The sequence below is a fragment of the Falco naumanni genome, chromosome 13, assembly GCF_017639655.2.
Source record: "Falco naumanni isolate bFalNau1 chromosome 13, bFalNau1.pat, whole genome shotgun sequence".
NCBI lineage: Eukaryota > Metazoa > Chordata > Aves > Falconiformes > Falconidae > Falco > Falco naumanni.
Genome location: NC_054066.1, coordinates 854866 through 869355, shown reverse-complemented (window position 1 = coordinate 869355; position 14490 = coordinate 854866). Strand labels below are relative to the sequence as shown.

At 61.1% G+C, this 14490-nt stretch overlaps 1 protein-coding gene across 29 annotated transcripts in view; it reads left to right on the top strand.

Moving 5' to 3' along the window:
- Positions 1–14490, top strand: part of KIF1A (kinesin family member 1A) — a 42608-nt gene that overhangs the window by 24835 nt on the left and 3283 nt on the right. For 9 of the 29 annotated variants that reach the window (XM_040613487.1, XM_040613488.1, XM_040613496.1 and 6 more), the window contains 23 exons: positions 2660–2778; positions 2868–2953; positions 3261–3399; positions 3562–3730; positions 4087–4177; positions 4555–4673; positions 4851–4906; positions 5672–5780; positions 5892–5958; positions 6050–6134; positions 6505–6610; positions 8561–8587; positions 10094–10117; positions 11493–11607; positions 11843–11976; positions 12124–12185; positions 12297–12442; positions 12715–12927; positions 13086–13163; positions 13465–13589; positions 13724–13870; positions 13988–14180; positions 14256–14374. In XM_040613487.1, the coding sequence (XP_040469421.1) occupies positions 2660–2778; positions 2868–2953; positions 3261–3399; positions 3562–3730; positions 4087–4177; positions 4555–4673; positions 4851–4906; positions 5672–5780; positions 5892–5958; positions 6050–6134; positions 6505–6610; positions 8561–8587; positions 10094–10117; positions 11493–11607; positions 11843–11976; positions 12124–12185; positions 12297–12442; positions 12715–12927; positions 13086–13163; positions 13465–13589; positions 13724–13870; positions 13988–14180; positions 14256–14374 (2529 nt within the window). The remainder of the gene's footprint in view (positions 1–2659; positions 2779–2867; positions 2954–3260; positions 3400–3561; positions 3731–4086; positions 4178–4554; positions 4674–4850; positions 4907–5671; positions 5781–5891; positions 5959–6049; positions 6135–6504; positions 6611–8560; positions 8588–10093; positions 10118–11492; positions 11608–11842; positions 11977–12123; positions 12186–12296; positions 12443–12714; positions 12928–13085; positions 13164–13464; positions 13590–13723; positions 13871–13987; positions 14181–14255; positions 14375–14490) is intronic. The other 20 variants (XM_040613516.1, XM_040613501.1, XM_040613498.1 and 17 more) reach the window with 3 other exon arrangements.

The following is a 14490-nucleotide window of genomic DNA, read 5'->3' as shown; positions in this document are numbered from 1 at the left end:
CTGGCCGTGCTGCCAAACCCGATCACATTCTGCCCATCCCCCAAACAGGATGCGGTGCTGCTAGCGCTGCTCCAGGGCTTTCCCAGAGGGGTACGTGCTTGGAGCTGGTCCCAGAGCCTCTGCCCCGTACAGGAGCCAGAGGGGCTGGTGATGATGAACCTCTCTCCACTGGGGCTGCCCTCACTGGGGTGGAGCTGGAGCTCCTCTTCCTTGGTGTGCTAAAGCCAGGCTTATCCCTGAGGGGCAGGGTGTGGGCAGTGAGGTGGGGAAGAGGGGGACCAGTGCAGGCAGAGAGGGCAGAGGTGTGGTAAGAGTCCTGCAGCCTCAGACCGAAAGAGCTGGGTTCTTCCCCCTTTTTTTTTTTTTTTTTCTTTTTCCTTTTTTCCTTATTGAAAAAAACAAGAAAACAAAACATAACACCCCCCCCCCCTCAAAACTCTCAGGGGCACCTCAAAAAACCAAACAAGGCCCTGCGGCAGCGGCCCTGCTCCGTGCCGGGGGCACGTTCCCCAGAGCTCGGCGCCTTCGGACTTCTTTTGAGTCTGCCCTGGGTTTGGCTCCCCGCGCAGCAGCTCCGCCGGCCACATTTCTTGTGAAGTGTGCTTGGATTGGTTTATGATTGGATCCTTGTCTTTGATTTTTTTTTTCCTTTCTTTTTTTTTTCTTTTAGGTTTTTGGTTTTTTTTTTTTTAATTTTTTAGTTTTTTGGTTTTGTTTGTGGTTGTTTTTTTTTTAGCTGCTGGCTCTATCTCTCCAAAGCTTTAGCAAAAATTGGGGTTATTTCACTTTTGTCTTCCTTTGGAAAGGCTTTTCTTTGGTCTGAGCATGCCATCTTTGCACCTCACCAATCTTGTGGTTAGTGTCCCTGCCCTCCTTCCTCTAGTGACACACTTGTCCCGCTCCTCCCTGCGCACCTACCCTCTCCCTCTCCCTCTTTCCTCCCCTCTTCACCCCCTCGGCTTCAACACCAGCTGCCCTGTGATCTTGAGTGAGCAGGCACAACCAGATCCCCGTATTTTCGAGACATCCCCGCAGTTGTGGGCTCTACCCTAGGCACGCGGTCCTGCCAGGAAGCCCTGGCACAGTCCAGCCACTTGTCCCCGGTGGTCTCCGAGAAGAGATGGAGTGAGCTGGGCCCAGCAGGAGACAGTGATGGGGCATCACCTTTGCTTCCACAACTTGAGACACTGGAGATGCTTTGGGTGGAAAAAGCCTCAAGCAGCAGTTGGAGTTCAATGGGAGTCACCAGAGCAAGGGGAATATCCGGACTTTGGGGCTTGGGCTGCAAGTGCAGGGCTGGGTCCTGCTGCAGGAGCTCCCTAAGCATTTTTGGGTACCACTGGATGTCTGCAAAGGCACCTGCAAGGCTGGGACATCACGAGCAGCACTGCCAGCCTCCTGGAGATGCAACCCTCACGGGACCCTCCTGAAGCAGGAGTGTCTTGGCCAGCTCCAGCACCATCCCTCCCCATGACACCCAAATACGCTGCATGTCAAGATGCCTGTGGTTGCCCTGGGTTGGGGTGCTGGGCACCCCACACAGCCTCTCACTGGGAATGGTGCTGCCCTGCAGGCAGGGGTAGCTTATACCTCTTGGCAGGAAGCTCAGCACCGAAGTGGCTTGTCACCATGGAGGGCACAGCACGCTGTCACCAGGGTGTCAGGAAGATTGTTGGAAGGCAGGCTGGCTGGTTGGCAAGGCTGAGGAGGATGGCGAGAGGAGGCAAAACGGGGAGCTGTGGCCTCGTGGGAGGTGCTGCCAGAGACATGGTGTGGCCATCGTGTTGAACCCTGGCATGGCACCTTGCTGTGGTAGTGCTGGCAATCTGGATGCCGTGGACAGTGGGGAGGTTCAGGCTGGCAGCTCCTTCCCCACCCACGGGGAGAAGCCAGCCATGCCACCCCTGTGGTGGGCAGCCCAGGACTCCATAGCCACATGCGTGTGAAGGGATGGGGTGGGGGGACATATGCCACCAATTCTGCCAGCCACACCATGCAGCATCCCTCCCAGCTGGGCAGAACCCACGTGCAGCCACCAGCAGTCTTGTGGTACCACAGGCAGGGCTGGGGCCGGGACCCCCTGGCAGGTTCATCTCTGGAGGCTTCTGGCCTCCAGCCGGGGCCTCCTCCTCTCCCCTCCTTTGTTCCTGCCGGCCTCTACCTCCCTCGCCACCCTCCCCTCCCGTCCTGACTTGACCCCATCCCTGCCACGGTGACTCGGCAGCTGCCCCCAAGTCGTGTCGCAGCACCGCCTGCCCTAGTACTCCAGCTTCTTCGCCACAGAGAAGGTCCTCTTCCCTCCCGGCTTCACAGTGGCACCAGCACAGCCCCCCTCCCCTCCCTGCCCGCCACGGAGGTGACAGCCGGAGAGGTATGCGAGCCCTGTCCGCTTCGTGGTGCTGCCCGCGGCGCGCTGCCCGCCTGCCTGCCTGCAGAACCTGCCCACCCGCTGCCCACCCCCTCCCCTCTCGGCTGGCCCTGGCTGCTTTCTCTTTAGTTTTGCTTTGCAGCGCCGCGGTAGTGCCGTGAGCGGTGACCTGGGATCCCGGCCGCCGGCGGCCGTGCCACCCGCGCCTGGGGACCCGCGGGTGGGGGCAGTGACCGCTCCCCCCATGTTGTGTGTGTTCCTCCCCCCCCCCCCCCCTCCCCTCTCTGGCAGGGCCTTTGTCTACCTGAGCAACCTCCTCTATCCTGTGCCCCTGGTGCATCGCGTGGCCATCGTCAGCGAGAAGGGCGAGGTGAAGGGCTTCCTGCGTGTGGCCGTCCAGGCCATCTCAGGTAGGAGGGGGGCTCCCCCCCCCCCCCAGAATGCGCCCCTCGCATCCCCCACATCCCCCTGCACCGGCTCACAACCATCCATCCCCCAGCGGATGAGGAAGCCCCTGACTACGGCTCCGGTGTGCGGCAGTCGGGGACGGCCAAGATCTCTTTTGATGACCAGCACTTTGAGAAGGTATGGTGGCGGCCAGCCCTTGGTGGGTGCCTGGGGACCATGGAGCCCTGCCTGCCACAGTGGTGCTCCCCCACGGGGACCACCGTGCTCCCCCGGGTGCAGGCATCGCGCTGAAGGGACCGTGCTCCCAGTCCACCTGGCAGCCCCTCGCCCGCTGACACCCACCACTGTACCATGCTCTTGCCCTTGTCCCAGCATGGGTTGCTGTGGGGTGGGAGAGCTGGAGGTGCCCTGGGACTCTGGGTGTGGTTGCAAGCGGGACCACCTCACAGACCACCGGCATCCCTGAGCACTGCTCCCGGCACAGTTCCAGTCAGAGTCTTGCCCAGCGGTGGGGATGTCTCGCTCGGGGACCTCCCAGGAGGAACTGCGCATTGTCGAAGGCCAGGGACAGGTCAGCGACATGGGTCCCTCTGCTGACGAAGTCAACAACAACACCTGTGCAGGTGAGGGGGTGCTGACAAGTGGTTGGGGAGCAGTCCCCTGCCCCAGCATCCAGACTCCTGTTGCCCACCCAAGTGTCAAAAGCCCGCTGCCCTGGCATGGGGCTGCTGGCAGACACAGGGGGTGAACCCCCTGCCCTGCTGAGGACCCTCCCCTCCCCACAGTGACCCCAGAGGACCTTCTCCTGGACAGTCCAGAGAAGCCTGTGCCGGATGGGCCATTGGAGACAGCTCTGGACCACCTGAAACTGGGCAGCATCTTTACTTTCCGTGTGACAGTCCTGCAAGCCTCCAGCATCTCTGCAGAATATGCAGACATCTTCTGCCAGTTCAAGTAAGCCCTCGATGGCTCCTGGCCCCACATCTCCCACTGTGCTCTGGTCATTGCCTCGGGGCTGGTGGTGAGTGTTGGGGAGTCCCAGCTCTCCAAGCTCCGAGCCCTTTATGGATGGGGAGGCAAAACCAAGAGCTGCAGGATGAGCCCGTGTGGTTTTCTGGTATCTTGTTCAGTCACTGGAAAACAGCAGGGAGAGGGTCCCACCGGCTTCAGGGGGGTCCTTCGCCAGGCCAGGGTGGGGGCAGCAGCCCTGGGGGGAGCAGATTCTTGTCCTGGTTCCTGTTTTTTCTGCCCTCCGTGCTCCAGCACGTCCCTGTCCTGTAGCCCCCAAGCCACCTTCCTTCCCTCCACAGCTTCATCCATCGCCATGACGAGGCCTTTTCAACAGAACCCTTGAAGAACACGGGACGGGGGCCACCACTGGGTTTCTATCACGTCCAAAATGTGCGTACCCCTCCCCTGTCCACAACCCCTCACCCCCATGGCTGCTGGTGTCCTTGCCGGGCCATTGGCTGGATCTTCTCCCTGGGGGAGCATCTTCCTGCTGGCTTTCCCAGCCTGTCACAGCTGCTCAGCTAAGCCAACCTTAGCCAAGGTGGATGTGTGGGGGAAAGACCACAAGCCACTTCCTTCTACCCCAAAAGACTGGGATTCCATGGCAGTGGTCTTGGTGGGGAGACCATCCTTGGGCCATGGGGAAGGGGATGGGTGAGGGATGCAGGGGATCAGACAGGCTTGCACCCTCTCACCTCCCTGGCGCTGTTGCCAGCTGCATCCCTTTCCCAGCTAAACTGTGCCGTCGACGGCTCTTTCTCTTCTAGATCGCTGTGGAGGTGACCAAGTCCTTCATTGAATACATCAAGAGTCAGCCGATTGTATTTGAAGTCTTTGGGCACTACCAGCAGCACCCGTTCCCACCCCTCTGCAAGGACGTCCTGAGGTAGGTGCACCCTGAGCCGCCCCTGGGTGCCACTGGGGGCACCTGGTGCAGCCACCTTCCTGGGGACCCAGAGAAGCAGGGGCCAGGTGATGGGATGGGGTGGCCCCAGGGGGTAGGTGAGGTTAGCCAGATTCAGAGTCCCTGTGGATGCTTTAACCAAGCTGGTTCTCTCTGCAGCCCACTGAGGCCGTCCCGGCGCCACTTCCCCCGTGTGATGCCGCTCTCCAAACCAGGTAGGGGATCTGGCTGCCTGTTCCTCTGCCTGTCCGTGGTCCCTGTGCTGGGTGCAGGGTCCCGTTGCCCAGCGGGACCAACCAGTTAGGGCCCCAGGGCACCACAAAAAATGTACTGCGGACCATAGCACCCAAAAGCCCTTAAAGCCCTCGGCACCCGTTCTGGTAGCACCCGGCTGATGCAAAGCCCCCTTCTAACTTCCCGTGGAGTGGCAGGGAGGAGGCTCCCCGCCCTGGACAGTTCAGGTGGCCACTCAGCCATGCCATCCCACAGGGGCTATGGGGTCTCCGCTGTGCTCTGGCTGCTGAGACCTGTGTTGTGGGGGCCTGGCTGAGCACTGTGGTTTGCTGTGGGGTCCCCGCACCAGCACTGGCGGAGCTTCCCTTCGGCTGTTCCCAAGCGGCTGTCCCCAAACGGCTGTCCTTGAGTGGTACCCTTGGAGAGGTGCTGTATGGTTTGAGATGTGTTAGTGCCAGGGCTGCGGGCTCAGGATGTGCATCTTGGGGATGGGTGAGGCTAGCTGCATCCTGACACCCTTGCTGCCCTGTGTTGGGCATGGCAGAAGGCATGCCAGTGGTCAGCAAGGTCCCCGGGATGGCGCTGTCCCCCTCCATGCATTCCCTCCCGCCTTGCTGCCACCTGCCTCCATGTGTCTCCCCGTGGTCCCTACCTGCTGTGCCCCTTCCCCTGCCTGCCATCACATGCCTCATTCCAAACATCGGTGGCAAGCTCACCCTTTAAGCTGTCTTTCTGACCCACCACAGTGCCTGCGACAAAGCTGAGCACCATGACTCGGCCCAGCGCTGGTCCGTGCCAGTGCAAGTATGACCTGATGGTCTTCTTTGAGATCTGTGAGCTGGAGGCCAACGGCGAGTAAGTCCTGCCAGAAAGGGGAGAGGGAGGCAGCGTGGTGATCTGCCTGGTGCTCAGCACCTCCGGGCAGGCCAACAGGCCTCTATGTCATGCCGCAATCCTCTCTTCCAGCTACATTCCTGCTGTCGTGGACCACCGTGGAGGCATGCCATGCCACGGGACCTTCCTTCTCCACCAGGTACTTTCTCCCTGAGGTGCCGTCTTGGCTCTGGCTCCTACTGGCAGCTGTGTTAACCACTGTCCCTTCTCCCTGGCCTTGTGGGTCTCAGGGCATCCAGAGGAGAATCACCGTCACCTTGGTGCATGAAACGGGCAGCCTCATCCGCTGGAAGGAAGTGCGTGAGCTGGTCGTGGGTAAGCCAAATCAGGTTGGGTGGGCTGTGAGCAACCCTCAGCCCACTGAGTTCCCAAGCACCCTCTCGGACTTTTTTCTCACCCACATTCCCACATGGGGCTTTATACCTTGTCTCCCCTCCCACAAAGTGGTGGCTGCCTGGCAGGTGACGCTAGGATGCCACATGGACAGGATGCCTTTGTCCTGGCCACTGCATCCGGGAGCTGGACCAGGACCTCAAGCGCTGAGCGGCCAAGCACCAGGCAGCTGTTGCCTGTGATGAGGGGGCTGCTGTGGGATGTAGGCAGACAGCTACCTCTGCCCCTCATGGTGGACCCTCACAGGGCCATCAGCTGTTGCCTGAGAGATGTCCCTCTGCTGCTCCTGCAGGTCGGATCCGGAACACCCCAGAAGCAGATGAGTCTCTCATTGACCCCAACATCTTGTCTCTGAACATCCTCTCCTCTGGGTACATCCACCCCTCCCAGGATGACCGGTGCGTGCTGCTGCTTCTCTTGCTCTTCCCTGCTGCGGTGAGGGCTGGGGGAAGATGTGGGGAGCCCCTCCTTCCCCTGTGTGTGGGGGCTTTTAGTTCCTCCGCAGGGTCCTGCTGACCCATTGCTGCATCAGGGCAGGAGGTTTCTGGAGCTGCAGAGGGTCTTGGGGTTCAAAGCCACCAGCCCTCTTCCTTCTCTTCACCCAACCATCTCCGCACTGGGCTTTGGCACTACAGGGAATTTGGGTGGGTGTCCTGCTCTCTCCCGTGATGGTTGTGACTGCCAGGTGCAGAGCTGGTTGGTGCCGGTGCTGGTGCTGGAAGGATGTAGTGACCCTGCGGTTGGAGGGGACCTGCCACAAAGGGCTGTTTGCTCTGCATCCCAGAAAATGTGCTGGAAAGGCTGCTTGGTGCCCGTGGCGGGTCCCCATTTTTGTGGGAGTGTTCCAGAAAAGCCATCCCCCACTGCTGTGGGGATGCCTGTTGCGGGGCGGGCTGTCCCCACCCCTGCCATGGGTTTGGCAGGGGTGTGGGAGCAGCAGGGCTGGAGGTTTTTTTATCTCCAAGATCTCCCTGGCTGGGTCCTGTGGGGGCAGGGGGGAGTGGTGCATGTGGAGGGCAGAGCTCTCCTCTGCACCAGGGTTGCTGGTGAAACTTGGGGGGCTGGCAGGGGTCCCTGGCCAGAATGTGTGCCTGCGGGCAGCCGCGACAAGATGGGGATGGTTGTTGGCAGCGCTGGGAGCAGCGGAACTGGTCCTGGGCTGCGCACATGGTGATAGCCAGTGTAGGAGCATCCCAGCAGGGAGCGGGGGTCGCTTTTCTCCTTGTCTTCTTCAGGGTCAGCGCTGTCCCAAGGTGGCCTGTTCGAAGGCAGGGTGTTTTTGAGGGGAATGATGGGGGTCTGGATGGGAGGTGCCACCCTGGAGCACTCCCAGGGCAGCTCCTGGGCATGGTGGAGTGACAAGCGCGCAGTACCAGGGCAGCAGAGCCAAATCACAGGGTTGGGTATGTGTATGAGTGTCAGGCTGGGCACTTCGGCACAGCTACAGGGACAACGGAGTGAGGTCAGTCGGGCAAGTTGGGCCTGGCCTGGCCTGGCCAAGCTGTGACAGTTTTTGTTGAGAGCTGGGTGGCTGAGGCGCCCACAGGCTGCTGAGGCTGCGCTGTTTTTCAGCTCCTGCTCTGGCTGGTTGGTCCCAGGTGCAGCCATATAGGATCTAAAGCATCTCTCTAAGCGTAGCCTGGCAGGGGGGATGTGCTTCCTGCTCTGCCTTCCCCCTGCAGGTCCTGCAGGACAAGGGGACACAGCTTAGGCTGGGGGTTGCTCAGGGTGTGGGGAGAAGCAGGCAGACTCGGGGCTTGGATTTGGCAAGAGCCCAACTTACCTGCACACTCGGAGGGTCTGCGTCTCAGGGCCACCCCTGATCTGGGGCCGCGGGCTGGTGTGCACGCCGTATCTGTCCCGCATCCATCCTGTCGAGCCTGCTGAGGGCTAGGCAGGGGGAGGAGGGGGCGGCCAGCTTCCTGCAGGATGCTGAGGGGCATGCAACTTCCCCCCTATTTCCATCTGGCATGCAGGTGCGTATGCTTTGGCCCCAGCAGCCTGCAAGGATGGGCAGAGGGAGGGCAGTGGGCAGAGCCAGGACCCACTTCACTCTCCTCCTTGGCTGCTTGCGCTCCCTGCTTCGCTGCCTTACACCATGCAGCCTCCATTGCCCAGAGCAGCCCTGGCTCCCCCCGGCCCCCAGGCTCCCCCGTTCCCCAGAGCCACTCATGAGGAGACTGGGGGAGCAGCCAATACAGCTCCCTCTCCAGCATTCATCCATCCCTGCAGTGAGTGCCCAGGGAGGAGGCATGGGGGGCAGCGCTCAGGGTTCCCCCTCGCTTCTCTCCCCTGCTGCCGCCCATCTGAGCCCACACTAACCATGTGATTGTTTTGTGTTTTTGCAGGCAGTTTCTTGATTCGGATATGCCTAGGTATTATTTGTTTCCATTGGCTTTTTTTCCACCCTCCCCCCCCCCTTTCTCTCTCCCTTCTTTCTTTCTCCCTCCTTTCCTCAGTGCGTTCACTCCTGCCTGAGGCAGCACTTGGACATCCAGCCCCCCATCCCTCCAAATGCCCCATCCTTCCTCCCCCCTGCCCTGGCACCTCTCGCTCACTCGGCCCCTTTGCTATTTGTTAGGGCCACGCTCTCGCTGGCTGCTGCTCCCCCTCGCACGCCTGCGCCCCCATCGCCTGATTTGGGTTTTCTTCTGGCTTTTTGACTTCGCTGCTCTCCCATCTCTCTGGCATCCAGCACTGAGCGTGCCGCCCCCCTGTTGCCTCCTGCCCCAGTCCTATCTTAGCCCCTGGCACCACTTGGGAGTAGCCGCAAGGCTTGTGCCAGCCGTGGTGGGGGCTTCAGAGCGCCTCCAGCCCTCGCCTGGGCACCTGACAAGGATGGCAGTAACACTGGGTGGTGTGGCAGCACACGCCGTGGCTGCCCGTCCCGTGCACAGTAGTCTCGCAGGTATAGGTGCGGCATAACGGGCGGTGTGCGTCTGTACACAAGCACAATGGTGGGTGTATGCACCCGTATGTGGCATGGACTGTTATACCCCTGTGTAACAAGGGGAGCGGCTGTTTTGGGATGGGGGGGGGGGGGCTTCAGCTGGGACTGCAGGGTGAGCCTGGTGTGTGGTGCGTAGGCGCAAGCTGCCGGACCTGAATGCTGCCACCCACCTCTGGATGGGAGCCTTGCTGAGGCCGCAGAGGAGGGGGTGTCCCACCACCCTGCCTCGCAGCAGAAGAGGAGGATGCATCTGGGAGACAGGGGATGGGGTGTCCCAAGTCCTGGTGGGCTCTAGCTTTGTTCCTGGGAGATTGTCCTCCCTACAGCAGCTAGAAGTTGGTCCAGCTGGGAGATGCCCTAGGTCAGAGCTGTCCCTCCATTGGCACTGTTGTGGTGTAACCCCTGGGGTGCAGGGGGATGGATCCAGCACAGATCCAGCTGCAGGATATGGCTTGCGTTGGCATTGCCTCTGAGCTCTTGGCACAGTGATGGTCTCCCTTGCGGACCAGGGGATGGGCCAAGAAATCATCTTCCATTGCACGGGTGACAGTGGGGTGGCTGGTCCCCCCTCAGTGGGCACCTTCCTAAGGGGCTGCACTGGGTGGGAGCTCCTTGCCCTGGGACGGCAGCAAGGGGAGGCAGAGTGCGGGGGATGAGGAGGAATGTGTTCACTTCCCAGCTGCTGGACCATGAGTAAGGCAGAGGGTTTTCACCCAGGTCTGTCTGCCCTCGCTGAGCTCCTTCTGGGCTCCAGTTAGGGGTCTAGCCAAGCAGGAGCTCCTTCAGCCAGTGGTGCTGATATGGGGCCAAGCCTCCCCTTCCTCACAGCCCTGCTCCTGTGCCAGCGCTGTACAGACAATGCTTTCTGACCTTTCGTTTTTCTGTGTGTGTACGTGTGTGTGTTTGTCCTTGGGTCACCTTCCACTTATAGCATTTCGTTCGGAAATGACACTAGGTATTTCGCACGCACCCGCTTGGTCTGGTCCCTCCTGCTTTTCTCTCTCTCTCTTTCGCCTCCTCCCTTTGCTTTTTGCTCTTTCCACCCTCCTGAGGCTCCTCTTCTCCTCCTCCCTGGGGAGTACTCTCTTCTCAAGCGACCTGTGTCTGCAAAGCAATCCCTCACCTTGGCTCTGTCTCATGCGGGTTTTTTTTTAATGTATTTTATACACCTGAAAGTGTCACTCTCCCTTTTCTTCCAACTGGGGGCAGTCACAGCTGACAGCCTCTTCCCACTCCCCCTGGCTGCCCTGGCTCTTTCTAAAAGAGCCCCTCAGCTGCCCGGACGCTGCTTCAGGGATGTGCCGAAGCATCCTCATTGAGCTATCACTGAGCCACAGCTTCCTCAGGATGGTCAAGGCGGGAGCCTGGGCTGTGGCAGCTCTGGATGGCTTTGGGGGCTGGCCTGGCAGGGAGCCCAGGAGTAGGGCAGGGGGTGAAACATGGATCCCCCATGCTCTCAAGCTGGAGTTACCTCCTGCTTCCTCCACCCTCAATTGCTTGACCCAAAAAGGGCAATTGCCACTCTTGCTCTGGGTGGCTGCACCGTCCTCTACGGGACCCCACAGGCACAGGGTGAATGGGGCCGGGTGCCCCTGACCCCTTCCCCCAGCCTGGGAGCCATGGAGAACACAGTGAGGGGAGCAAGGCAGCCTGGTGGGAATGGGGCTGGCAAGGGCAGAGCAGGAGCAGGGGGATGCAGCCCAGCAGGGGCCAGCCACTGATTTAGCGGTCCCTGGGTCCCTCTGGGGTGCAGGGCTGGCAGACGGGGGCAGCCCTGGGGAAGGGGATGTGGCTGGCCGTGGGGGCTGCTCTCCCAGGGGCGGGGTGGCAGCAACCCCTTAGTGCAACCTCCCTTCCCTTCTGGCCATTGTCACCAGAACGGTGACAGCTGCTTCTGGTGGGGGCCAGGAGGTGCTGCGTGTCCCAGGCTGGGTAGTGGGGACCCGGCCCGGGTATGTTGGGGGTGGCACCCCGCCACTCTGAGCACGGGGGTGGGGCATGCACCCTCCTTTGCCTCCTCAGCCTGCCCTGCCTTGCCTGCATCCCAGCTGAGCCTCCACTCCTCCCGCGGTCCCTCCTCCCCAAAACACTGGTCCATCGGCTGTTTTGAGGATGCCGCATCCCCCTCCCACCATGCCTTGTCCCCCTTTGCCTTGAGCCTGTGTCCTCTGGAGTGGCTGTCCCCATCTGTCCCTGCTGCGTGTGCATGTCCATGTGTCCTTGCAGGTCTGTCACAGCGCTGTGGAGGGGGGACGATGGCATCTCCTTGCTCGCTTGCCTGGGGTTCTGGGGGGGTTGTTTTACCGGCTCTGCTTTTTTTTTTTCGGCAGGAGCTTCTACCAGTTTGAGACAGCGTGGGATAGCTCCATGCACAACTCGCTGCTGCTCAACCGTGTCACCCCGTACCGGGAGAAAATCTACATCACTCTTTCTGCCTACATTGAGGCAAGGACCTTAGTTCGGGCCATTATAATGCCAGCAAAGTCTGGCATTTCCCCCACTGCAGTGTGAACCCCTCCTTAGCTGGCACTGCTGCTTACGGGGCGCAGGATTCAACCTGGCGCTTGGGGACCCTGTGGGGCCCTGGGAGTGGAAACCACTGGGTACCAGGGGTGGGAGAAATCCACTGGGCTGCCAAACCACAGCCCCCCCTGATGCCTTCTCCCTTGCCCTGCTGCAGATGGAGAACTGCACTCAGCCTGCCGTCATCACCAAAGACTTCTGCATGGTTTTCTACTCCCGGGATGCCAAGCTTCCTGCCTCCCGCTCCATCCGCAACCTTTTTGGCAGTGGCAGCCTGCGGGCTTCTGAGAGGTACTGGGATGCGCCTGTCTTTCTGAGGGAGAAGAGTCATCACCCAGGGACTGGAGCCCTTCTGGGGCATCCCAGCAGCCTGGGCAAAATAACCAGGGCACAGGGATGGGGCAGAGCTGGTAACACCTCGTCTCCCTTTGCTCGCAGCAACCGTGTGACGGGAGTCTATGAGCTCAGCCTCTGCTGTGTGGCTGACGCTGGCAGCCCAGGTGGGTGCCGTGCCTCTGCCTGGGTGTTCACTGTGGGGCCAGAAGGCACAGCATGGTGGTCGGGGTCGGGGCCGTGCATCTGTCCCCCTAGCTGTGTGTCTGTCCCCGCAGGTATGCAGAGACGGCGCCGGCGTGTGCTGGACACCTCTGTAGCCTACGTGCGGGGAGAGGAGAACCTGGCTGGCTGGCGGCCCCGCAGCGACAGCCTCATCCTCGACCATCAGTGGGAGCTGGAGAAACTCAGCCTCCTGCAAGAAGTAAGAGTTGGGGCTAGAAATCAGCTGAGACAATGCAACTGGCAGCTCAGCCCCTCACCCTGCCGGTCCTGGTGGGATTCCCCACCCCGGGCTGCGGGAAGAGACTGGAGCGGGGCTGTGCTGCCCATGTTCTCCTGTGCATTGCTGGTAGCCAGGTCCCAGCAGACCTGGAGCTAATGAACGGATGGGGTTAATGGGTCCTGGGGAGCATGGTCCTCGAAAGGATGCTGGCGGGGAAGGAGCCACCCCTGAGCCTGGCTGCCTGTGCCCAGGTGGAGAAGACAAGGCACTACCTGCTCCTGCGTGAGAAGCTGGAGACGACCCAGCGCCTGGGCCTGGAGACCCTGTCCCCCTGCTCCAGTGAGGACTCCGAGTCCCGAAGCACCTCCTGCGTCTCTACCCCGCTTTCTGTTGACGGGGCCCCTGAGGGCCGCACCTCTCCCCCTGAGACCCCCAGCGAGAGACAGAAGGAGCTGGCCGTGAAGGTACCGTCCTGCAGCATCCCCAGGTCATGGGGATGAAGCTGGGAAGAGGCTCCCATGGGGCAGTAGGGGGTTGCAGCAGGAGAAAGCCCAGGAGGAGTGGGGGGAAGAGGGTGGGGGAAGATGGCTCCTGCCTCACCATCCTCCTCCTCTCTCCACAGTGCTTACGCCTGCTCACACACACCTTCAACAGGGAGTACAGCCACAGCCACGTCTGCATTAGCGCCAGTGAGAGCAAGGTACTGCCACTGCCCTGGGCTCTGCCAGGCTGGCGGAGGCTGGGGGGCATGCATGGCTGGAGGGGCCTGGCTGGGCAGGGGCGAGATGGGTGGGCACCATGGTATGAGTGGTCCCTGCTCTGGGGTCCCTGATCCCTCCACTTGCCCTGCCGTTCCCAGAGCTGGTGGCTCTTGGGACCATGCCAGGAGAGGACCCCAGCAGCTGGAGGTCTTGCCTCTCCCTGTATGAGCAGGCACCTGGTCTTTTGCCTGTGCCTGGCTTGGGGCAGAAACCTGAGTCCACACCTTTGCTGCTCCACAGCTGTCCGAAATGTCTGTGACCCTGATGAGAGACCCCTCCATGCCAGCCCTTGGGGTCACCACTCTCACCCCCTCCTCAACCTGCCCGTCACTGGTGGAAGGACACTACAACGCCATGGAGGTCAGGTAAGAAGGTAGCTGGGAGGTTTGGGTGATGCCCCAGCGGCCCCTGGGCAGAGCAGCTTTACCAAGTGGTCCTGGCTGATGGGTGTTCTCCAGCTGTCACTCCTCCTACACCCTGGCCTCTCATTCCTCCCCAGACCCCCCCAGGTCTCTTCCAGGGCAGAGAGCCCTGACCTTGAGCCTGCAGTAGAAGGAGAGCAGAAGAAGTCCCCAGCCCGCCGGCCTGAGGAGGAGAAGGAGCCCCAGCGTTTGCTGGTGCCTGACATCCAAGAGATTCGGGTCAGGTAGGAGCAGCTAGCGGAGCCAGTGAGGGGAGCACTGTGGGGCTTGGGGGGATGGTGCCCTTCCATTGCCACCTCCACGTGGTATATGTCCTACCCTGACCTCGGTCCCTTCTGCAGCCCCATCGTCTCCAAAAAGGGCTACTTGCACTTCCTGGAGCCCCACACCAATGGGTGGGTGAAGCGCTTTGTGGTGGTCCGACGCCCATATGTCTACATCTACAACTCGGACAAGGATGCAGTTGAGAGGGCCATACTAAATCTCTCCAAGGCCCAGGTGGAGTACAGCGAGGACCAGCAGGCCATGCTCAAGGTAGAGTGCTGGGAGCCAGCCCCGCTCTCTGCAGCCCCTTGGGCAAGGGACTCAGCCCCAGCTCTCCCCTGGCAGACCCCGAACACGTTCGCAGTGTGCACAGAGCACCGGGGCATCCTGCTGCAGGCAAGCAGTGACAAGGACATGCACGACTGGCTCTACGCCTTCAACCCCCTCCTGGCTGGGTCCATAAGGTACCAGGGTCATCTGGGGAAAGGGGGTTGCGGGGAAGCCGTTGGGGGGGGGGCCTGCATGCAGCCGAGCATGCTCTTGTCCTGCTCCCAGTGCTCTCCCTGCCGCTGACCTGTGG